The 25,635-nt window shown below is 43.2% G+C and overlaps 1 protein-coding gene across 1 annotated transcript; it reads right to left on the bottom strand.

The window, feature by feature from the left end:
• Positions 1-25,195, bottom strand: GABRD (gamma-aminobutyric acid type A receptor subunit delta). Its single transcript, XM_065421300.1, has 9 exons — positions 25,113-25,195; positions 12,399-12,511; positions 10,124-10,191; positions 8,800-9,020; positions 6,992-7,074; positions 3,632-3,769; positions 2,522-2,677; positions 1,738-1,949; positions 1-300 (listed from the first exon to the last, which is right to left on the bottom strand). The coding sequence occupies exons 1-9, from the start codon at positions 25,193-25,195 to the stop codon at positions 1-3; spliced, it is 1,374 nt and encodes a 457-aa protein (XP_065277372.1).
• Between the last annotated feature and the right edge of the window lie 440 nt (positions 25,196-25,635).

Raw genomic sequence — 25,635 nt, 5'->3', positions numbered from 1 at the left:
TTACATTGTGTAAGCAACCCAGTAGATAACATTGACTGCTGCAAAGGCTGCTGGGAACACTGCCCTGGCGTAAATATCGATGGTATCAGCATCAATGGGCTTGAAGAGGGACTTTAAGCCACTCTTTTTCTCCAGTTTAGTTTCTTGCTGCTTCTTTGTCTCTCCAGTTTCGACTTCTACAGAGCCATATGATCCGGGTAGGGTTTTGGGAGCTCGGTGCTGCCGGTTGGAAATGGCCAGTTCCTGGTTCACACCCGCAACGGAAAGGGAAAACAAAACAATGGCGTTCTTCACATTGATCTGCAAATGAAAGAGAAGAACCTCTTATGACAATCTGCATGGGAAGAGAGTCAGAATACTTAATCAGAGCTAGCCAGGTGGCCTAATGGTCTGACATGCAGGAGAGCCAAATGTGATGGACAGTACTTGGTTCCAGTGCTAGCAGTGGCTGAGGGAGCTGTGAATGGCTCTGTTCTGCCATGCAGGAGACTCAGGAGTCAATTCTGGTTATAATTTTACATTCCCTGGACTATTGCAGGGGCTTGAGGCACTGCAGAGGCAGCATGCTCAGCACTGGGCTGGTTCACAAGTGGTATTGATCCACTCCAAAGAGACTGTTACCCAGCTGAAAGGATCATTGATTGGCCTGAAACACAGGGTGGGTCCTGTAAGGCTGTGGATGCTCCTGGGTAGGTTTCAGTAAAGAGCGCAGATCAATTGTATCTGCTAGCAGCTTAGCAAGATTAATTAATAAACAATAAAATAATAATAAATAATCATAATCATAATAAAAATCAAGTCCAGGGATTCACGTGCCTGCAGATTTGTGGGGGGAAATTTGCAAACTGTGGATTGTCAAAAGCATTTTTCCCTAATCAATTCATTCTGCTTCATCAGCCACTTAAAGGGCATGAAGGGAACAACGGAGCTATCTAGAATTAAGAGGTCCAGGAAGGAATTTCACATGAGCAATTGCTTTGTTCTTGCAACCTGTTGCATAGGTCTACTTTGGAACACAAGTTGTATTCATGCTGAGCAAAATAGGATCTATCTGGAATCCATTGCACACAATGGAGAATTTAATCTCCATGGGACAACACTGAAGACAATGGGCCTGGTTCTCAGGGTTGCTGAAGCCCTTTTATGGTCCTCTTGCCAGGCAAAGGGCCCATAAGTAAACAACTACCTGAGAATATCCTTGGGGCGTGGGGCCTCCCCGGCTGGTGTAGAACTGACATAAGGGCTCTACACTGGTCCTGCTCCTGGCTGGTGGTGGGGGGCATATTGGGGACTATTTGAACAGAGCACATTGGGGTTGCTCTAATCTACACCAAGGGCTGGACATGTCTCCAAAGGTCCTGTACATCTCCAGAATACAAGGAACACAAATGTAGCTTAAAAGCCCCTTTGTGTCCCTTCCCTCCCACTCCCCCACCCTGTCCCAAACACAGGAACAGAATGAGAATCAGTCCCAACCGCTTGTGGCATGGGGATGATATCGGCTCTGTATCCTGTTAATTGTTCTGAGCTGGTTTTGACTTGTACTGCCAACAGGCAGCAATCAGCATGGTGGCATTCAGGGGCTAAACACTCACATGGTGGGGTTAACAACTCAGGGAATGACTTTACCAAAGGGCAGCAGAGGGGAGTATTTACTCTGGCTGAAGACAAGGTTATAATCCAGGGTGGTTGTTTTTCAAAGCCTTCCCCGGTGCCACCAGCACACAGCTTACTGACCTCTCCACTCTGTCTGCTCGCCTTCATCTTGTCTTTTTGCTTTTTCATGTAGTCCGCATTGAAATGTGCAAATGCATATTCCACCAGAGCAGCAAAGACAAACACGTAGCAAATCCAGAAGTAAACATCTAGTGCCTTGATGGCAGAGGCTCGTGGGAGTGAAGATCGGGCACTGACCATCAAAGTGGTCATAGTAAGAACTGTAGTTATACCTAGGGAATAGCATGAGAAGCTTGGCTTAGAGTTCTGTAACACATCCCAATGGTAATAAACAATCACTTCTACCTAGAGAGGAGCTGGCTGAGATTTTCCAAGCTAGCTAGGGGATGTGGGCACCCACTTCTGAACTGGGCACCCAATGCCCAAGGCAGCTCTGAAAATCTCAATGTGGCTTCTGTTACCAGACACAGATAGACAGATCCATTAGAACAACCCCTGGAGAGTCTTTTCTATTCTTAGCACCTGCTCCTCTTACTCAGGACTTCAGTGGGAGTAAGACTGCAGCACTGTCTCTTTATTAGTAGTGTCTATTGTTTTTAGGGATACAATATAACAGCATTAAACTGTTATTTTCCATCCTTTATTAGCTCATTCTGCCCTGACAGAAGCATCCGCCAGTGACAGACACTGAAGCATGAAGAAAACCCGCTGAAGGACTTATTGGTTTGCCAGTGCAGACACAGCATTCATAAATGTGCTTTGTTCCAATAATGGCACACTGGAGATGAACATATGGCCTTCACATGTCCTCCCTTTCAAGATCCCAACACCACAATCTTTTTACCTAGTGACACCCTAGCAGGCACAGCTGATTGGCTGATCCAGAAGGAAACCCATGACATGGCCACCAGTAAGATGGAAGGCACGTAAGACTGAATGATGTAAACACCTCGATTCCGCCGCAGGTGGAAGTGGAGACTGAGCCTGGGAAACTGACCCGCTGGTGGGAAGAGTGGGCAAAGGACAAATATAAAGTTGTGTGTTAGAAGGTTGGCTTTACAATTACACAGTTAATAAAATAATATACAAGAGTAATGACGCTGATTTGCACTTTTACATCATCTTTCATTCAAGGGCCACAAAGGGCTTTACATTAATTAAGCCTCATAAAACCCCTGTGAGGCACCATAGTTAGTGTCAGCATTGTTAGTCCTAAAACTAGGTCAAGTGACTTGCCCTGGGTTGTATAGTGAGTCAGTAGCAGAGCAAAAATAGATTTCAGGAGTCCAGATTCCTAATCCCTTGCTCTAACGACACTGTTTCAAAATGTGATCTGCCTTAAGGTTTTTATAATCTGCGGCAGAAAGTCCTACAGACACTAAATTTAGATTTTTTTAAAATATCACGTTAATTTAAAACTAACAGGGAAAGAGCTTGATGGATAAGGGGGCAGCATAAATGAGCATTTAACTACATGTAAGAGGACAAAAATCAGTAGGGAAGAAATGACTTCAAGCTTTTACAAACATTGCAATAGGCAGGCTAGTATGTATGTGTACCACTACCCTCTAGTGGATGGAATCAGAACTACTCAACTTGATATCATAAGCACAATATTATTAGGAATAATGGAGATTCTCCTATAGCCTGAATTGCAAATTAGAGCAGGAGGATCTGAGTTCTAGCTCTGCTGTTGCTGTGAAGTGCTGACTGGAAGCCATGTGCAGCCTTATGGCAAACACAAAGCCCAGGATGGCTATGGATTTGTCACAATATACTGCAATGACTACCCAAGGGACCAGCAAAAAATGTATGTCTCTTTAGGTACGAGCTAAATAAAATTGTACTGGAAATCAGATGGACACATTAAACTGGTTACTTAAGAGAGGGGATTGTCTATTACAGATAGTGGAGGCTGACAGCATGTCTGCAATGAAGAGACAGAATCTGTTACCAGATTTGAAGTTCATCATTTCTCTTGTGAAGCGGTAATTAGTGATTGTGAACTGAGCAAGCTGCAGTTTATCCAGCCCATGGATCTCCTCCTGGTTTTCTGACCAGTGGTACACGATATCCTCTGAAGCGTAGCCATCTGCCAAAAGAAGCTGAATAAATGCAAAGGTTTGGGGAAAAATAAAGATTGATGGGCTCAAAGTGAAACTCAGATGACTCTGCCATGCTGCTCATCATCAATCCCACAGCAAACATGTTGTGTTTCAACCTGGATAATCAATGTCCTATCAACAGTGAGGTTGCCAGTGACCCAGCTGGAATAGTGTTCCCTCAAAGGGGAGAATCCAGGCTAGCTCACACTGTTCAGAATTTTGGAAGAGCTTTGAAGTGGAGAACACAACTTAAAAATAAGCTTTTAAAAAAACCTAAGAGCAACAGAAAATGGCCATTGTGTTTTTTGTTTACATTCCAATGGAAACAGTTGGAAAACAAACTAATAAAAGAATATTTCCTTTGCAGAGTTTGCAATCCAAACACAGGAACATTATGCTAAGGCATGAGAATCTGACCACAAATTAAAGCTGAATGGAGTAGCACATTTTCATTATCCAAACTGACAGAACTGCAAAACAGCAACCAAGCAGCAGGATTAGTGAAAAGTAAATTAGACTGTTAATGATTCCTTCGGGTTGAATCATCTAAGGTGTTCATTCATAACACAGGTAAAAACAATGTTTTTTTTACATCTATAAGGGTAGATTCTGTGCTGCTTCCAATACTTTTGTGCCAGTCAAGCAAAGCGGATGGAGCAAAGACTGGTCACAACCCCAACACTGGGGATTATCCCAATGTCATGGGCAGGCATAGAGCCAATGAAGCTAGCCCCTGCATCACCCTTTCTGAAGGCCCTGGTGCAGAGGACATATCAGAGGTAAAGACAGGCAAGACGGGCCATGAGGTGATCCACGGAGGCTACTCTAAGTTGTACCTTTGGGGCGAAGGTGAGGCAGGGAATCAGAGAGTTATACTCAGCCACCTGGCATCTCATCACCCCCATGCTGCGCCCTGCAGAAGTTAGACACAGCAGAGAATCTGTTCCCTAATGCATAACCTGTCAGCATCCCCTTACTAGTGAGAAATGGCTGTCTAGATAGAAATAGAGCAAGGTATCTTGTAACAGCACTAAGAATGGATCACATTCAATGCTGCAGGAAGGTGAGAATACACAGTCACCTTGGTTTGGGTTAGGAGTTGCCTAGCAGAAACCTGGCATGTGGAAACAACAGGGGGAAAGTTTCCCCTGATTTTGCTTTAATATGTTTGTTTAAAGAGGCTTTATTTCTACTTATGTTTATTGCACTGAAATAAAAATCCTCAAATTAAATAAATAAATAAAAATCCCTGCAAAACTTGCCGGGAGAGTGAATTGATTGCTAGTTCATTGTCTGCTGCCTCTGCATTTGCTTATTACATAAGTAAAACTGCAGACTGCTATTTTTGACAGGATGAAAATGTATTGTGGTTAATTGCCTAGAAAACAGAGTCAATGCTATAAAAGAAAGAGAGCGACTGACGCTCACCCTAATGTGGCAATGTGTTTGCCCCTGCTCAGGTACTCTGCTAGTCCTAAATCTCTGGAAACATCAGGACTCTACTCTCCCATTGAAGTAGCCACAAAAGGCCAAATTCGCTGCTGTCAATGAGTAGTGCCTGCTTACGTCAGTAGTGAATTTGTCCCCAAAGCATTAATGCTAATGGGAATTACACACTGATTAAGAGGAGAATGGCGCCTGAGTAGAATATAGACACAATTTATACAGGTTTCCCACGTAAGCACTAAATAGAATGTCACCAGTCTATAGCCCAGATTCTGACTGACTCCTGTGTAGGGGTGAGGTGTTGCCAAGGAAAGACAGAGCCCTTTACGGGGGCTAGTCACAATAACAGTCCCCACACACATGGAATTCTGCCCCTCTTGATTTCTCTTAGAGAAAAAAAAACACTCAGAAGTTTGCCCTGGGGCCCAGTCTCTCTGTACGCTCTGCTTTGTCTCTCAGGGCCTGATCCAAAGCCCTCTGAAGTTAATGGAAAGACTCCCACTGATTTCAGTGGGCTTTGGATCAGGCCCTAAGCTTCCAATTCTCCATGTCCAATGGGAATAGAGGGTGCTCAGCAGCTTGCTGGATTCAGTTCTATAGTTCTGGACTGCAGCTAGGATTGCCAACTTTCTACTCACACAAAACGAATACCCTTGCCCCTCCCCCCCAAGGCCCCACCCCTGTCCCGCACCTTCTCTGAGGCCCCACTCCCGTTCACTCCATCCCCCCTCCCTCTGTCGCTCGCTCTCCCTACCCTCACTCACTCATTTTCACCAGGCTGGCTCAAGGGGTTGGGGTGCGGGAGGGGGTGCGGGCTCCAGCTGGGGGTGAGGGCTCTGGGGTGCAGCCAGAAATGAGGAGTTCAGGGTGCAGGAGGGGGCTCCGGACTGAGGCAGTGGGTTGGGTTGGGATAAGGGAGGGGGAAGGGAGGAGGGCTGGGGGTGCGGGCTCTGGGGTGGGGCTGGGGATGAGGGGTTTGGGGTGCATAAGGGTGCTCCAGGCTGGGACCAAGGGTTTGGGGCATGGGGGGGGTGAGGGCTCTGGCTGAGGGTGCAGATGGGTGCTCCGGGCTGGGATTGAGGGGTTCGGAGGGCGGGAGGGGGATCAGGGCTGGGGCAGGGGGTTGGGGAATGGGAGGGGGTCAGGGGTGCAGTGGTTCCTCAAGCAGCTCCCAGAAGCAGCAGCATGTCCTCCCTCCGGCTCCTATATGGAGGCGCGGCCAGGTGGTTCTGCGCACTGCCCCTTCCGCAGACACCACCCCCGCAGCTCCCATTGACCACGGTTCCTGGCCAATGGGAGCTGGGGAGCCTGCACGTGTGGCGGGGGCAGCATGCGGAACCCCCTTGCTGCCCCTACACGTAGGAGACGGAGGGGAGACATGCCGCTGCTTCTGGGAGCCACACAGAGACAAAGCAGGCAGGGAGCCTGCCTTAGCCCCGCTGCGCCACCAACGACTTTTAACAGCCCTGTCAGCAGTGCTGACCGGAGCCGCCAGGGTCCCTTTTCAACTGGGCATTCCGGTCAAAAGCAAAACACCTGGCAACCCTAACTGCAGCAGTTTTGAACTAGTGCTGTAAGGCTCTATAACCTGATGCCCAAACTTGGAATCAAGGGAATTGGTGTTGGGCCTTATATTTACTAAATCCAAAACAGTCCTTATATTTGATTGATTTAAGTTGACTCACAGAACCAAGGATTATCTATGCAGGCTTTCAACAGAACATACGTTATAGGCATCACTGTGCTCAGACTTTCGTACTCACAGCTCTCCAAATCTAGCATGCACTCTTGTTCATCCATGGGATATTTGGTAAGGTCCATGTCACAGGCCACAGTTGAGGTAATCCTGCCCCATTCAAAGAAAATCAAAGTACCAGTTAGTTATATTCAGAGAGGGCTGTAGGCTTTCATAGCTTGGCATGTAATTTTCCCCATAATCCAAAGACTGGGTTGGAAACCCTTAACCTACCTCTATTATTAAAATGCCACTCACCCGCATCAACAGGTGGGGGAACTTGATGGGGCTGGCAGCAAAAGGGGGTCAGTCCCTCCCAGCAGCAAGGGAGGGAGACACTCACCAAGGGACAATAGGTAGCTCCTTCCCCTAGGAGTCTCTGGCACCCATTGGCCAGCTGATTGGCCAGCATTTGCCAGCTCCCAGGATTTAACTCGCTGCAGGGGCCGTGTGGAGCCTCTTTTGGCTCCATTCCAGCAGCCCACCCTACCCATCTGAGTTAGGAATGGGAACCCAGCCTGACAGATACTGCAGGTCTAGCCAATCGCCTGCTTAGGGGTCAGGAAGGAATTCCTTCCATGTGCCAGTTGGTGGAGAACCAGGGAGGGAGGTTTTTGCAGCATCTGCAAGCCACAGTGGTTTGAGTTGGAACACGCATGGCACCTAACTGAGGTACTGGGGTGAAGTTGTTTGTCGCAACTTACAGCTGGTTTCCAGTGTGGTTAAGAGAATAAAACGAACGGTTCCCAGGGGCAAAAGACCTGGGATTTTGGTGATGGGCCTTGGGCTCATGTGATAGGATTATACCTTGTGACCTTCACAGGCCAAGGTCCCCACACTGCTGCACCTTCTGTCCTGCTCACAGCAGGATCTAGGGTGCTAAGACTCAGAGAAAGCTGAGTCCTAGGGGGTAGGCTGAGGAAAGCCTATCCCACGTTATGAGTTATATGGTAAGGAACCCTGTTACCCCCACACTGGAACAAATTAAATGCCTGGTACAGGAGAGTATGGGTGATGGGCAGATAGTGCCTCTTCCCTGTGTTAAAGTTTAATAAAAGTTGTGGCTTGCTGCTTACTTCCATGCATGTCTCTGTCCTCATTTTGCTGCCATGCCCACATCAAAAAACAGTAATACTTTCAAAGCCCTTTAGGCTATTATCCTAACCAGTCCTCACAGCACCCCTCTGAGGTAGAGGAAACAGGTACTGAATGGTTAAATGACTTGTTCAAGACCAGATACTACTAAATAAATAAATAAGCACTATTATAGACTTTTGTGAGCCAAATCCATTCTGGTGTAATGTCAATGAAGTTACTCCAGGGATGAATTTGACCCTACAGCTCCAAAGCATTGTGCACACATTAACTTTTTCTCAGAATACTCCTGAGAGGTGGGAAATGTTACTACTGCCATTGCACAGATGGGGAAGTTTAAAGCTGAGAGATTCTAGATGACTTGGCCAAGGTCACTTAGGGAATCAGTGGCAGAGTCAACAACAGAACCCAGGAACTCTTTGCTCTGTTCACACTGCCTCTTGGGCTGGTGGCTGTAGAACAACCCCAATTATAGCAGGATTGTGCTCTGTTAATGACGTACTTGTGATTAATGATTACATGACGGGAAACTTGTTACTGTTTCCACAGGTGCCTTTCCAGTGTAGACCCGGCAGAGAGATGAGGGGTCGTCAACAGAAATGCATCAGGCTAATGTGTTTTTTTTAGTTTTTTAAAATGAATGGTTGTATTAAAAATAATCTAGGGAAAGGGGGTGATTATTTTTTAGAGTCTATTCAAAAAGCTAACGCAAGAGAAATCTCTCTCTCTCTCTCTCTTTACCTGATGCTATACAAAATGACTCCATTAGGCTGTAGCCTGATAAGTTTGTTTTCCACAGTCACATCATGGAACCAGGCAGACTTGGCATTTACTATGAACGTATCTGGTATCCAGAGCTTGTCCACAAACCGACTGTCCAAGCCCAGAGTTTCGTTGGTGTGGTTGTAAGACAGCCGGTCGTCTCGCCAGCTCTGATGCAAAAATACTGTCATGGTGTATTCCTAGCACAAGAAGAACCAACAGTTAACAAACCATGTGAAACAAACACAATGATGATATCTTGGGGCCTGGTCAAATTTCATTGTATTAGCCTGGAACATCTAATAGCTGTTTCCTGTGCGCTGGAATATTTTTATACTCAATCAGAATAAAACTGCCTGGACATTTTAATGTCTCTTGTCTGTTTCTACCCATGGATAACCCCAAGATACCCAAGCATGTGTTTAACTGCTCTGATTCAATGGCATTGTCAGGTATACTGTGTAGCAAGAACTGCATGTCTGTCTGAGACTGATGGGAAGAATCAGGTTAATATCCCTCCTGAGCACCTTTCCTAAGTAGGACCAGTGGTTTTTTGTAGAGTTTTTTTCAGTCAGGTTAAAAAAAATAAAAGCCCCAGGTGAATGCAATAGAGAGAGGGGGTCAGTGATAAGTCACAGCTATAGCGTTAAAAATAAATCTTTCAGGTTTAATAGGCTACAAAAATGCAGTTGATCTTTGCAGTTCTTAGATATATGGTATCGTGACATGCTCTAGAATGTAGCCTGTTGTTTTGTTCAGGGGTATGGGCATGGCTGCGATGGTTAAGGGAGCATCCCACAACTCAGTGGCTTTGCAGAGGGGCAAAAAAGAGGCTGAGCTCCGTAGGCCTCTTTCCAGAAGTGTCCAGGAGGAAGTGGAATTGGAGTAGAAATTGGATTTAATTCTTAAAAATAGTTTTCCTAACAATAAGGGCAACATACTTCAGACTCCAACCCTGCCCTCCCCACTAAGCCAGTTTAAATGGGACATACATAGCCAGATCCCTAGCTGGTGCAAATCAGTGTCGCTCAAGTGAAGATATGCAATGCCAATGTACAGTCGCTGAGGATCTGGCCTATGGGCTAGCATGCAGCTGTAAGTCTGCTCTTTATAGGATTTTCCTGTATCAATTTTTCACTTGAAAAATGTAGGACATTTTTTTCTCTCCTTGCCAATTCATTTCAGCTAGTGATCGTTCTATGTAGAACAATCATACATGCCTAATCAGTTTTCTATACTTCCCACCACCACAGTATAAGCATTCCCAGCTTTCCAGTCTTAACAAGTTTAAATGGCAACTTACCATGTTAACTTCTGAGATGTGGTCAATGCTAGTTACTTCAATCGCTAGGGCAACATTAACAGGAGGGCCTGAGAAAGAGACACGTTAAATTGGGGAGGATATGGTGTGACTACATATGCACTAGCTTTGTCAATCTTTTCATATGGAGTCAGTTCACAGAAGTGAATCCCTAAATATCCTTTCCCCTGCTCACAGTTTCCCAAAATAAAATCTGTCTTAGAACAATGGGTTTCCAACCTCTTATTGTGATGCCAAGTTTCCATAGAAACCCTCCCATCTAGCCATAAAGAAAGGGAGGTTGGTCATGATCTCTGACAGTTGGTGGCAACCCCTTGAAATCATGACACCTACTTTGAGTATCCAAGTACAGAAATGATCACCACTTGATATGGACCACAAAATGACTTTCCAAAAGTCAGTTCAGATACCATGGTGATAGGAGTGGTGTAAGAACTCAGGGGGAAATAGGAACTGCTTGTATTGCTTAAAGCCTTCAGCTTTAAGGATCAGTGGAAGTAATTTCTTTGACATTTTCAAAGATAAGAAAACTTCACCCCTTTAGAAAGTAGCTGCTTCAGGTGAAAAATAACATTAAGGCTTATGAGAGTGCCAATTAAAGCTGATTATAAACTGACTGACTTGCCGGCGTATCCAGATTCTTAATAGAATTTCTTCTGCCCTGGCAAGATGGAAGTTTTGCTTCTATTCACATGCATGCTTTGCTAGGTTCATTGTTCTGTAGATTGGGATAGAGTGATCATTTGGAAAGAACACTGGAAAGGGGGGTTGCCCAATGCTATCTAAACACCCTATGTATGTTGTATTGTTGCTGCAACTCTATAAAGATCCAGGTCCACATACATACGCAGGCCACATGGGCATCAGCTGAACTGGACACATGCTCAAAAGGGAAAACAAAATGCCCCTTGAGCTACAGAACAGTCTATAATAGTTGCCAAGTTACTAAGTTTAAAGTCTTACAGTCTCTTTGCAGGCCAGCCACAACCTTGTCAAATTGGCCAAGATTTTCAAAATTGACTAGTGATTTGGGAGGTCTCCATTTTGAGGGGCCCAAACTGAGATACCTTAAAGGGCCATGACTTTCACACACTGCTGAGCCCCCACCTCCTGAAAATCAGGCCCCTTCAAGACATCCCAAGTTGTGCACCCAAAATCACTAGTTGCTTTTGAAAATCTGGGCAACTGATTTTACTTCCTTATAAAGCATTTCAGTAACACTGGACCCGAAAAGCACAGAGTTATTTTCCTTTTATTTAGTACATTGTTTAAGGTCGATGTCTGCAGACTCACTGGATTGCCCTAAATTCAGAGCACTGCTACGCTTTATATTGTAACCAGGGAACCTGACATCTTGGTATGTTTTTGCCCCAACTCATGGACTGATTTGCTCTTTCACCTGAGAAAAAAAGAGCCTGTTTAGGGCCTGATCCAACACTCATTGAAGTCAATGAAAAGACTCCCATTGATGAATGGAAAGGAATTAGGCCCTTTGACTTCAACTTTAAAGGACCTGAACAACACCCCAGATCCAAATGCCACTGAAATTTGCAATGACCTGGGACTAGGTGTGGCTCCAAACTTTGTGGGTTAGGCCTCTCTCATTTTTAATAACATGTGTGAAACTTGACAGAATCACCGTGCAAGGACTCAGGAGAACATTTTTGCCTTTAGCCCACAATGCATTCACATCCATTGAGTTTTGCTTTGAGCTTCCAATTCAGACAAATGCAAAATCTCAAAGCAAAACTCAGTGGAAACCATCAAGTTTCCCTTACTTTTGCTTTGGAACCAGGTGGAACGGCACAGTGAGCATGGTTTTGACACAATCCTGTAGACTGGCCCAGGTGTACCTGGAAGGTTTGGAAACCTCTTGACGAACCTGCTCTGAGTTTTGTTTTTATTCCAAAGCCACAAAACAAGAGGGTTGTTCATAGTGTGGGGGGAGGAGCGTGATCACTGAGAAACTCTGGCACAGCAAATTCAAATTTGAACTCAAAATTGAAAAGATAACTGGTTTGATGCAGTTTTTAATTGGGCTAGATTGTGAGGTGCCCTGGGACTTTTTGCAAAGGCTGACATAAAAAACAAAACAAACAAAAACCATTCTTACTGTTATTATCACTACATCTAAGAGCAAGACATTCACAAACACTTAATTTTATCCAGCAAAGGGCAGACATTTACATCCATTTCAGCCATTAGATTATACAAGGAATACATTAGAAATCAGAAAAGACATAAATCAGACTCTTACCTCCAATTCCAGGCCTAAAATTCCGTGCATATCCTTTCATTAAATCATCCAGATTAGGTAACCAGGATATTTCTGTGTTGGAGCCTGTGTAATCTCCAATGTCATTCATTGCTCTGGATAAAAAAACCCACACCAAACCATAAGTGTCCAAGCAAGCTTTTAAAACCTCACCATGTGTAGAAAAAATAAAATGTGGCAGAAAAAAATAGAAGACTTACATGTACATTACTAGAGCTCTGATAAAATGTAGGCAACTCAGCATGATTGGAGCAGTACTGAGAGTTGATAGGAGGATTGTTTCATTTATTTGTGGGGGTGGGGGACAAATGATGTTTAGACTAAAAGAGAGTGTAGACAAGGCTACAGACTACCTTGGGGACATAAGGTCAAGAACAAATATATTTTAGTTTGTTTATTTTTCCTCCTAAATAAATAAAACCAAGGTTTAAAATGACTTGATTTATTTTCCTTGTTGTGAAAAAAATAATTGAGAAAGTTAGTCACTGGAACCAAACTAGGATCTTGTTTTTAATTCAACTTCCTTTTTTCCTCCAATATGAAAAAGAAATGGGATACAATTCTGTTATTAATGAATTCTGTGAAACCTGCTTATGGAGGGATGTGGAGATAGAGAGATTTGGTTTATGAAGAAAGACCATAAATCCTGAATTGCTTCACTGCATCTTGATATACAAGGTGTATTTCCAGTTGTAGTGAAGCTGTTGTGTGACAAACATGACTTTGCCATAAGCCGGCTTCACTGTGTACTCAACTGACAGCATAATAAAGCAACATACTCATTTAACAGGAATCTTTAAGTGCTCAAATGAAACCAAATATACTATATAATTATCATATGAATAACAGAGATTATCTGGAAAAAGTAAGAGCACTGGAGTACCAACATACTCAAAGGCCTTAGCTTATTGATGGCCTAGGCACCATCTATCTACCACTGCTAAGCACCATCTAGGTGTTCTTGCTGGGTCAGGAAATCGGGACCTCTGGGTTAACACCACAATGTGTTAACACAATTTTAAAGGTGTTAAACTGTGTCTACCCTAGGTGCTTCAAGTCATATTTGCTAACTCCAGTTACCTAGTTCAATTTTTAAAAGATCTTTGTTTCCCAAAGCCAACCTGACCCCAGTACTAACAAACCTCAGGCTAGAAAGTATCAATCAAAATGCAAAAATTTTACAATAATTAAAAAAGCAGCCACTGATCTATCCATCCCTCATATAATGGCCATCTCTCTGGTCTCTACAGTCCCACTTTCACAGGTTCTGCAGGGCTTTCTCCTTCATCCACCAAACCGCTGCTTAAGTGAGCTCAGGAACTACTTCTGCCCCAGTTCTAGTGGCCAAGGTACTATACATCAAAGAACACCTTGCGGAGACCATAGAGAAGCCCTGTGAATTGAATGAACCTGAGACAAATCAGTCATAACATGTGACACCATCAGGGGGCCAATTTTGCCTTCATCAATTTTTACTCTTCTGGGGGGGGGATCTATTCCCTACTGGTGAGATGACAAGAGTTAAACTTCACCTGCAGACACTGGTGACTTAATTCCAGGCCTCTCTCTCAAAGATCCAGATCCACCTGGATGTGAAAGAGAATGGAGTTTCTGAGTGGCTCAGTGTGAGATGGAACAGGCAGGATAAAGGATTAGGAGTCCCAAAAAGAGTAAAGGACGTGAAAAATTCCAAAGGTCCTCTTCCTCTTAACTCTGCCCAGAGAGGTGGCGATAATAGGACAGTCATTTTGTGTCAAGGAAAGAAAATAAGTGAGCATATGGTAAGGGCTCACTTGCTAAGCCTCATGGAAGGGAAGAGGTGGAGGAGTCCCAGAAAACTACAAAGTACTTCACCTAGTGCATTCAGGAATTGCTTCATCTACCACTGAAATGAAGCTACCTCAATAATGGAGCATAGCAACTAACAGCTCAAAGCAACACTACCCAACAGTCAGGAGGTGAAGAACATACCCAGTTGTAACAGCAGGGGAGTTCAGGGAAGAAGAACGTAATTCAGCTGGAATAGAGCCAGGAGACTAGTTTTATCATCCCTTCTCTTGTGAAAAGCACAATAGGCCCATGCAAACACAAAAAGAAAAGCAAATTTGAGGGGATGCAAACTTATGTGACCTGAAATGGCCGCAAAGCTCTGGTCAAAAGGGTGAACAAGTTGAGAAAAGCAGAGAGGCAGCAAAAAGCAAAGTCCTGAAAGGACTATTCTGAAAACACTCTTTGAATGGAAGTTTCAGATTTCTCCAGAAAAGTAGAATCAGCATTTGATCTCTAGAACTCCACTTTCAGTGCCAGTCGCTGGGAGTTCCCAGGTCAGCTTAAAGTTAATAGGAGTTGCCTGTAAAACTACACACGCACTCAGCTGACAGCATAATCTCTTGAGCTTCTCCTGCTGCTATCAGAAAATTAGTATGAAAACCTGCTTGTTGAAATGGGAAGTATTTGTTGGACTATAAATTAGCAACGAGATCCTGTCTACCAGGGTGTGTGGGTAACTCTCAAGTCTCTCAGAGACACATGTAACTGGATGCAAGCACCACATCAGAGCTGTCGGAGCATTGGTGCAGCTGCTTCCACTCAGCTCTGCAATAAGCATGGAGCTTAAAAAAAATATTGCTGATAGCAGAAGAGAAACCTTTTAAAATATTGATGAAAGGCTGCAGATTAATATACCATAAACAGCTCTTGCCTTGGGACTTATATGACTTTCTTGGAACATTTGTGTGACATTGACCCACATAGGCACAAGGGTTTTTTCTCCAAACGGTGTCACTTAAGGGTGTATTCAGCTCAGTATTTACACTTATTGCAAGCATCAGCCACCAGAACTATGTTTCCTCTCACCATGGGCTGAACAGGGAATATTTGATTATCCCAGAGATGACGTTCTTGCCACATGTGAATGGAGTTAATAATGTAAGGAAGCTTTGGGATAACAGCGTGTGAATGTAAGCTCTGAGTAACAGAGACATTGCCGTCCTGAGTTAATAGAGCTGTCAAGGCGTAAAGTGACCTTGAAGACGCATGGGGACAGTTATTGCCCAACAATGAAATTTCATTAGCTCATAATTTCATTACCTCATAAGGTTAGGGATGCTTGTTTAAATTTATAATATTCTCTTGACACACTGACTCACCTAGCTAGCTAGCTAGCTACAGCACCTATCTAAGTATCTCAGAGGACTCGCTGGCCCAGATCCTCAGCTGGGGTAAATTGGCATAGCCTGACTTCAACGGAGGCTATGATGATTTATTCCAACTATAATTTTTTTCTATTTGCTGGGTCTTGTCACCTGTGCAGCCAGCTCATTTATCTCTATCTATTATCTTTGATATTTCTTAGATGCCTATTGCCTTGATATCGAAATGCCAATATTTACTTAAGTGAAGTTACCCTTTCACTCACTCACCTGCCAAGACCCAAAGTCAAGGTTCTGCATTTCTCCTGCTGCAGCTGAGGGTGAATATTGCAGCTCAGTGATATTTTTATTTATTTTCTTTTGCATTTCCTGACCTGTTTTGAGTATCACTGATGCTATCAGTTAGTCCAGGGGACATATGACATCCAGAAGTATGGTCTTGGCAGATTAGCGAAGAAAGGAATAGTTTTCAAATATTTTGTTTCTAAATGTTTCACTTTTATTTATTTATTTTGGTAATTTGTAAGTCTTGGCCTGAGACATAGGCATGAAATCCAGGTCATTAAAGATCCCATGCACTTTTTTAGGGATAGATTTGTCATCCGGTCTTGTGTTTTTAAACAAATGACAGGGTTAGCTTTAGAGGTGGCTGCACTCTGGTGGAGGGTGAAGAGATTCCTGCATGCATCCCTTGCTTATCTCATGTACTTGTCTTTGGGGCCTGATCCATAAGGAAGTCAGAATCTGCACTTCAGGTTTTTGGGTGTACAACACTTTGCGATCATTAGCTGCAAGATGTTATAAAAATCCAAAGTCCTATGTCTACTATTGCGTAATGAATCTGAAACATTTAAGAAAACAAATTTTGCAGCTCCATTTTCACACCAAAATGTGTTACGTGGCTGCCTGGAGAACTTAGCCCCAGATGACTGACTCATCATCAGTCATTTGCTATAACAGAAATAAAGTCATTGTAAAAGAACTGTCAGGAGCATCATATCTTTTGACAAATAAGATCACCTCATTTTCCCTTGACATTTATTTTCCATAAAAGCCTCAGCATTTACAGCATGCCACAGAGTGGGAGGGTATTATCCTGTGTCGATGTTCTATGGTAGTGGCATTAACACGAATAAGAGAGCTAAAAGGACAATCTCAGGTTAAAAAGGATGGGCCACATATGCCATGCATTTTAAGCAGATTGCAATACATGGGGAATTTTACTTAAAAATCCACAGCACAATATACCACAAAATTAAAAAGGAATCTTGGTCCTATTATTAATAAAGCCTGAGGGTCAGATCCTCACCTGGTATAGGTTAGTGTAACTAATGGGTGTAGCACTGAAGTCAATGGAGCTATGTCCACTTACACCAGATCGGATATCAAAGTATTACAACTCAGAGAACTGTTAAGAGCCAATTTGCTTTTATACAACTTGTTTCCTTTTTGAATTTCGTTTGACTGGGCAATGAAAATTAGACTTGTCAATTTCACTTATTTTCTAGTCACTTTCTATTTCTCAGGCACTAGCACAGTGTTGGCTACTTGGATTACCAACACTGGCAGAGAATATGTAAATCCAAACAAACAAAAATTGATTTAATTTTAAAACATTAACAATTAGGTTATTGAAAACTGTCTATTCATATTAGATTTTTCTATGAAAAACCTTAATTTTGGTCCTAATCTACATGGTGGTAACCTCTATAACTAATCATACTGTCCAAACGACACTAGATTTTTCATTTGGATGGTGTGGAAGATAAAGGATCAAGTAAAAGAATATAGGAGTTAGGAATAATGCAGCAGAGTCTTTGTGCCAGAGTGAACAGGGCTGTAGGCCAAGAGCTAAATTCAGCCATGGTGTAAGTAGGCACAATTTCCACTCCTGTCAACAGGAATTATACTCATTCACTCCAGGGCTAAATTTGGCCCCAAAACTTCTAGTCCTCAGAACTCTCCATAATAGCCATTCCCAACCAACATCCAAGTAGGGTATTGTACATAGAATCATAGAAATGTAGGACTGGAAGGATAAGTCATCCAGTCCAGACCGCTGTACTAGACATATAACTTTTGTTTGTTTTAACCTAATCTAATGAAAAATACTAGGGACTCTTTACTATTTGACTGGATGGAAAACATGGTGAAATTCACATCTGGAGTGACATTCATGCAAGTTCGGAGAACCCACATAAACCCTCCGCACCACACTACAGCCTGCCACGAGAGTCGGGAGGGAGAGGGGGTGATAGAGATGGCCTGCCAGCAGCGTGGTGTGTGGGATACCTCCATAGCCCCACCCCTGTGGCCTTCCCTACACAGGGCCCACTTTCCTAAGGCTGTGTGCAAGAGCAGAGAAATCCATTCACCCATGATGAGCCATGGAGATTATCTGAGGCCTGAGATGTTATTCATGAATTTTACCTGGAAACATGAGGACTGGCATGGAAATGCAAGCTGGAGAGGATTTGCATTTTATAATCCAAGTAATAAAGATGGGAAGAAATGAAACCACCTTCAGCTGATTCAGCAACTTCATTTCTTGACCTAAGCTTTTGTACAGTGTGCTTTGGGATGAAAGGCACCATATAAAAGTAAGCTATTAATTCCTAAAACTCTAGGGGCTTACACCTGCACGCAATTAAAAAAAAAAAAAAAGCTTATCTTTACCCTGCGCCAAGTCAGAGTGGGTGCCATGCTGACAGGAGGGCAACAAGCTCCTGGATCATTTCTCTGGAAAGTTTTCTGCAAGGTGCAGTTCAGGAGAGGGTTTTTTAACCCTCGTCTGCACTCTCTCTTTCAGGGCAGCGACTTGCATCACCACAAATGTGGCGTTTAGCCCTTGCTTGAACACCAAGTGAAGGAAATGTGATCTAAATGAAATTACTATCAAATGTGTGCACAACTGGTTGAAAAAATGTACTCATAGTATTATCTGTCAAAACAGGAAAAGGTCTCTAGGGGGGTTTTGTGGGGGTCAGTCCTGGGTCCGGTACTATTCAACACTTTCATTAATGACTTGGATAATAATGTGGAGACAGCATGCTTATAACATTTGTGGATGACGCCAAGCTGGAAAGGGTTGCTAGCACTTTGCGGGACAGGATTAGAATTCAACATGACTTTCACAAATTGAGAACTGGTCTGAAATCAATAAGATGAAATACAATAAAAATAAGTGTGAAGTACTACACTTAGGAAGAAAAAAATTAAATGTTATAGTGGATCACAAATTGAATATGCACCAACAACGTGGTGAAGTTGAGAAAAAGGCTAATATAATTCTGGGGTGTATTAACAGCAGTGTCCTATGTAAGACATGGGAGGCAATTGTTCCACTCTACTCAGCAACGATGAGGCCTCAGCTGGAGTATTGTTTCCAGTTTTGGGTGACACACTTTAAGACGTGTGGTCAGTCCTGGGGCTGGTTTTGTTCAACATCTTCATTAATGATCTGGATGATGGGATGGATTGCATCCTCAGCAAGTTTGCGGATTACACTAAATTGGGGGGAGGTAGATATGCTGGAGGGTAGGGATAGGGTCCAGAGTTACCTAGACAAATTGGAGGATTGGGCCAAAAGAAATCTGATGAGGTTCAACAAGGACAAGCGCAGAGTCCTGCACTTAGGACGGAAGAATCCCATGCACTGCTACAGGCTGGGAACTGACTGGTTAAGCAGAAGTTCTGCAGAAAAGGACCTGGGAATTACAGTGAACGAGAAGCTGGATATGAGTCAACAGTGTGCCCTTGTTGCCAAGAAGGCTAATGGCATATTGGGCTGCATTAGTAGGAGCATTGCCAGCAGATCGAGGAAAGTGATTATTCCCCTCTATTTGGCACTAGTGAGGTCACACCTGGAGTATTGCGTCCAGTTTTGGGCCCCCCACTACAGAAGGGATGTGGACAAATTGGGGAGAGGGCAACAAAATTAGTAGGGGGCTGGGGTACCTGACTTATGAGGAGAGGCTGAAGGAACTGGGCTTATTTAGTCCGCAAAAGAGAAGGGGGGGGGAATTTGATATCAGCCTTCAACTACCTGAAGGGGGGTTCCAAAGAGGATGGATCTAGGCTGTTCTCAGTGGTGGCAGATAACAGAACAGGGACCAATGTTCTCAAGGTACAGTGGGGGAGGTCTAGGTTGAATATTAGAAAAACTATTTCACTAGGAGGGTGGTGAAGCACTGGAATGGGTTACCTAGGGAGGTGGTAGACTCTCCATCCTTAGAGATTTCTAAGGCCCAGCTTGACGGAGTCCTGGCTGGGATGATTTAGTTGGGGTTGGTCCTGCTTTGAGCACGGGGTTGGACTAGATGACTTCCTGAGGTCTCTTCCAACCCTAATCTTCTATGATTCTAAGAAAGTTGAGGACAAACTTGAGTTGAGAAAAGTTGATAAAAAGTCCAGAGGAGAGCAACAAAAATGATAAAAGGTTTAGAAAACCTGACCTATGAGGAAGAGTTTAAAAAAAAAAACTGGGCATGTTTTAATTTTGAGAAAAGAAGAAGGAGGGGGAACCTGATAACAGTCTTCAAATATGTTAAGGGCTGTTATAAAGAGGATGGTGATCAATTGTTCTCCATGTCCACTGAAGGTAGGACTAGAAATAATGGGCTTAATGTGCAGCAAAGGAGATTTAAGTTAGACGTTAGGAAAAACTTTCCAACTGTAAGGGCAGTTAAACTCTGGAATAGGTTTCCAAGGGAAGTTGTGGAATCCCCATCATTGGAGAGTTTTAAGAACAGGTTAGTTAAACACTTGTCAGGGAGTCTAGTTTACTTGGTCCTGCATTAATGCAGTGGGCTGGACTAGATGACCTCTTGCGGTCCCTTCTAGACCTACATTTCTCTGATGCTTTGATCTATGCAATTGGTAACTCACCATGGAAAAGAGCCTCATTTTTCTTTCTTTCTTGAAAAAAATAAATAAATCTAGTTTTCCTGTCTAGTAGAAAAAGCTGATGTTTATGGTTATTATACAACTTGGGAAAACTACAAAGCCCCTCAAATAAATATTCCCAAGAAATGCAGCTCTCCTAGGGGTATAAACACAGCCAACAGTGGGGATGTGGGTAACATATACACCTAATTCAGATGATGTGTCTCTCCAACCAGCTGCAAAATAAATGCATTTTCACTAATGCAGCATGGTTTATCAACTGGGATATTGCCCGCTTCTTACTATCTCCTGGGACACTCCTTGAACGTATTGAGTCAAAATTCCCTGATATCAGTGAGCAAAAGACTTGGTAAATATTTCACTTAAGCCATGTGGGAATGAATGCACTGTCCAGTGGCTGCTGAACAAGAATAGAGAGAGATAGGAATCTCAGTTACTCTCTCCAACACAAAAAGCCCAAGCACCTTCTGCAAGTCAATGGCCATCAGCAGTGCTGAATTTAGATCAAACTTGTAGATAGGTCACGGTAATCCACACTAGTGGCCATGTATTCTCATTTTAGAAGTGCAGTGGGGAAAATTTCTCGCTCCCTGTATCTCTCCTATTTTGCCTTTAAGCCACCCAACCAGCCTACATTCTACACTGTCTGTGGGCAACTGAGCATCTGCAAATGGATATTTTCACCTGAAAGAATCAGTCTGTTAAATAGCTGACTGTGTGTGGTCCAGAGAACTAGTATGGAGGTAAATTTATTTCATTTCAATATCATTTTCTCTGCCATTTTTTCCTGGAAAAAGGCCTTTAAATATCAGGCAAGGTCAGTGAATGATCTAGCCTGTATCAGGCTCCAGGATTATCCAAAGTAATATGTGTATCCTTTCCATCTGCCATCCTTGACTCTAAGTGAAGCTAACTGTAAATATGTTCCATATTTTGAAATGTAATTGAAAAAGCATTAGGCTTAATTCATGGCAACCTTATGAACATCAAAGTCTTTATTTCCATTTCTCCGTGAGTTTTAAGCTGCATGAAGTAGTCTACTCTTCGCATATATTTCACATTTGCAAGCCTCTCTTCTCATCACTGGGAGTAAAAGGTTGAGAGATGTACAATTCAATAGGATAGTTAATTACATACAAATAGAATTTTTTTAAACAAGTATAAAAGATTATGTGTCTATTTTTAATTAGAGAATTAAAAGCTATTTCACTGGCGAGTTATAGAGTCAGGGGCCTTTTAAACCTTTGAGCATGACATCCGCATGACTCCTATTAATAGTAATCGGAGTAAGTACTGCACATGAATCTCTCCCACTGCAAGAGAAGACATCTCACTACATTTTCTTTTAATGCACCTCAATTATTATTTATTTGTATTAAGAGAGTGTCTGCAATGTGCCAAGCTCTGTCCAAACACATAGGAAGCTGCAAACGAATACCAATATTACTAATAAACACAGTGGGATAACCTCAGCCCTGGTATAAATTGATGCAACTTCACTGACTTCAAGGCTGAATTTGGCTCATTGATTTCTGTCAAACAGCACAAGTAATGGAGACCTCAAATTATACCAGTCTTGAGCATCTTATTTGAGATAGGCAATGTTCAGAAAGTGCCAAGCATGAGCAGGCTATGGGTGTTTCCTTAAAAAACAAAAAGGTGATGATAGTTCTGGTATTTAACTTTAAAGCTGGTCCTTGGGAAGCCTTAACTAATACTGTGGTGTTAAGGATCTTCCAAACAGCACTTTCTTTTTAATAATCTCTTCCTCTACAATCCATGGAATCTGTGGACAGAGAGATGTATTCTTTGGCACCACTGCAGTCATTATGATCAAGGCATCACATTTAAAAATCAAAATTAGATCAATAAAGAGGAAATGTAGCCACTGATAAAATTTTACATTTTAATCTCAGTGTACGAAACTACTAGTAAAATATATCCTGGCTAAAGCACCTTCTACTATACAAACCTGTGCATCTCTGGCACAGAGGGTAGATGGAGAAAAGTATACTCTTCTCCAGGCCCTTACAAGATGAGTTATTGCAGTGGCCAAAGGATATGCATCAGTCCAAGAGATTAGAACAGGACCCTGAGGTGACAATTCAGCAACACTGGTTAGCGCACACAGAATTTACACGCATTTGCACAGGACTTCAACCTGAGGATTGTGCAGCCTTAGTCACACATTTCTCCATGAAGCTCAGTTTGGATAGTGGGGTTTGGATAAGATTAATGCTAAATATGCATTTTTAAAAATGCTTTAATTGATTTTTAAACCAGAAAATAAGTTAGAATGTCATTGCGTTTTTAAAATAAGGAAAAGGAATCGCATCACCTGTAAAGAGTCTGGTATGTCTAAGTTTGCTGCTTACAGATGCTATAGCACTAAGAATTGTCTTCAGCACTTAGAGCCTGACCCAAAGTCCCTTGAAGTTTATGGAAGGCTATCCATTGATTTTAGTGGACTTTGGATCAGGTCCTATGTGAACTCAATGGAAACCGGTTTCTGCTCGGTTGTAAATAATGATTCAATAACCCAAGGGCAACTTTAGACTACATACATTAAACTTTATTTTGGTTAACATTCAATGGTGAAATTCTTCTCCTTGTCCAGCCTTAAAAACAAAGTGGAAACTGGTTTGCAATTTCTGATGCTCAGCTCCAACGTTTCACCAGCCATATTAACTTTCATTGGTTTCATGGTTCCCACCCAAAATCTCAGGAATGCAGATTTTCATTAGAATAACTTTGGGCCCAATCCTGCCAACATTTACACATCAGTAATTTTACTTGTTTGTGTAGTTCCATTTAATTTAACTTGAGTAAAATGATTTGCAGGCTGGTTTCCAGGATTATTATTTATTATTTGTATTATTGTCTGGCTAGGGTGCAATACACCAGGTGTCCATTAAGCCTTTTTTCTTTTCAAATACAGCTCACCACTTCATCTGCAATGAGAACCCTGTTCTAAGTGATCTTTCAGAAGACTGCACTGTACTAAACACGGTAGTCTTTGAACTCAGAATCTTTTGCTATTGGCAATTTTAGATAAGATAAACCGCTAACATCATTTGAACACAGAATATTAAATCTCAAAAGCTAGCAATTGTATTTTTCTAGCTGTCCCCTTCCTCTGTTACGAAGTATATGTATTTCTAACAAACAATTCATCACTATTGTGTCATTGTAGGAAGAAAGCCAAGTAACTAGGCAATTAATCCAGTAATAAAATAATTTATGTAACAAATTACACATTGTACACATCCAGGCTCTTTCTATGCCTTGAAACAGATCCTGAAGTCACAGGCTAGAGAAGAGTAATTGCTTATTTAAAATAATAATACTTTGCACTTGTACAGCACCTTTCAGCCAAAAATCACAATGTTATCCTAACTGTATAGGTGGGGAAACTGTGGTACTGAAATTATGGGCAGATTCTGACACCCTTATTCACCTAGTGAGTAGCATTTTACTCCTTGAGTGACTCTCTTAAGTCACAGGAATGCCTCAGAAGTAAGGTATTCATGTAAGTGTATCAGCATCTGGCCTTTGGTACCTTGCTCAAGGTCATACAGTCAATCAGAGGCAAAGTCCTGCATAAGACTCAGTTGCCTGACTCCTGTTCTAACCACTGGACTGTCCTGCTTCTCAATAAAATAATAAAACCTCAGCAAATAATCCCAAACACCACAGTAACCATGTTCCTCTGTGCACAATCACCACTTGGCCTTTATTCCCACCGTCTTGAAGCCCCCAAATACAAATAGGCATATCCACTGTTTTTGAGGAGATGGGGAATCCCCTCATTCCCTCCCAGGGCTGCCTGCCTGGAAAACCTTGGGCATTGCTTTTAGATGCCCTGAACTAGATCTCTCTCTTTTAAAGATTTCCTCCCCCTTCTGCGTTCATTGCATAACCATGGCAAGCTTTCTCCACTTTCAGCCTCCAGATCCGTGGAGAGTATATAAAGAACATCGCAAATTGGATCCGAGCTGGTTGCCTAGCTAACACCTTCGGAGTGAACGTAACTAACAATTGCACCGATTTAGCCCTACACTTTTTTTAAATGGGGTTGCTTTGTTTTTCAAACTTCTCTCTGAGCACTTTCCCAGCCCTCTGCTGCTCTCCCAGGTCCACATGCTGGCTGGAGCCCCAGGCCGTGGAATGAAGCCCCTTAGCTAAAGCTTTGGGCACAACTACAGTACATGCATCTCTGCAGTCTGGTTTTTTTGTTACGTCTGGGGAGGCTCTTAGTCACCAGTTAGCCGAGTTTTATGGCCAAACTGCAGGGACTGCTGCTTTTGAAACAGGGACGGGACTATCCCGGGCCTGTGAAATGCCATTAATTTTAGAGATTGCCTCCAATTTAGACCAAGTGCCCTAGAGATAAGCCTTCCCCAGACATCCTGTTAACGGGCTTCCCACTTGATTAACCCGGGACGCTGCTGCTCAGCTGGTGGAATAGTGATAAAAGTAGGGCACCTTGTGACAAACTCTCCAATCGAGACCCACTTTCCCTGCCAGACAGAGATCCGCAGCCCATGAACTCAGGGCGTCCTTGGCAAAGGGGGATAATGACACATAAGTAAAGACCCTGGAGCACCCCCCCCCCTACACCACACACACACGCCCTTACCTGGCACACCTGTGCTGCTGGGTGCACAGCAGAACCAAGGACGGCAAAATCCAGGTGAGAAATTCCATTTTAGTCCCAGGCATTAGACAGTGGCAAGCAAAGCCCTGGTTCTCCTGCTGTCCTGGAAGCGCCGAGGAGGCTGCTGTAGCGTTACCATCCCTGCTGTATTAAGTTGAGGCTCAGTTTGAAGCAGTGTTGTTGCTCAGCAGCAGCCCCAGCCCCCACAATCTCTAAAGCGCCCGAGAGACATGCAGGCAGGGCGAGATGGGGAGCAGGGTCAGCCCTCCTGGTCTGCCCCCCGTTCCCTGCCTCATACCAAGGACAGGAGAAGTGGCATGCCAGCTTGACAGCTGCCCCTCTGTGCCATCCCCACTCGCGGCTGCTTTTCAGAGGATTCTTCCCAGCAGATCTTCCACTGTGCAAAGCTGGTTGCCGAAAATAACCTCTGAAATTACAGATTTGATCACAGCACGCGCAGGAGGAAGCGAACTACAAATGCTCATCAGATCCTAGAAGTGCCCCT

Source organism: Emys orbicularis, chromosome 22 (assembly GCF_028017835.1).
Source record: "Emys orbicularis isolate rEmyOrb1 chromosome 22, rEmyOrb1.hap1, whole genome shotgun sequence".
Taxonomy (NCBI): domain Eukaryota; kingdom Metazoa; phylum Chordata; order Testudines; family Emydidae; genus Emys; species Emys orbicularis.
The sequence above is the reverse complement of the archived record's forward strand: the minus strand, read 5'-3'. Positions and strand labels throughout refer to the sequence as shown.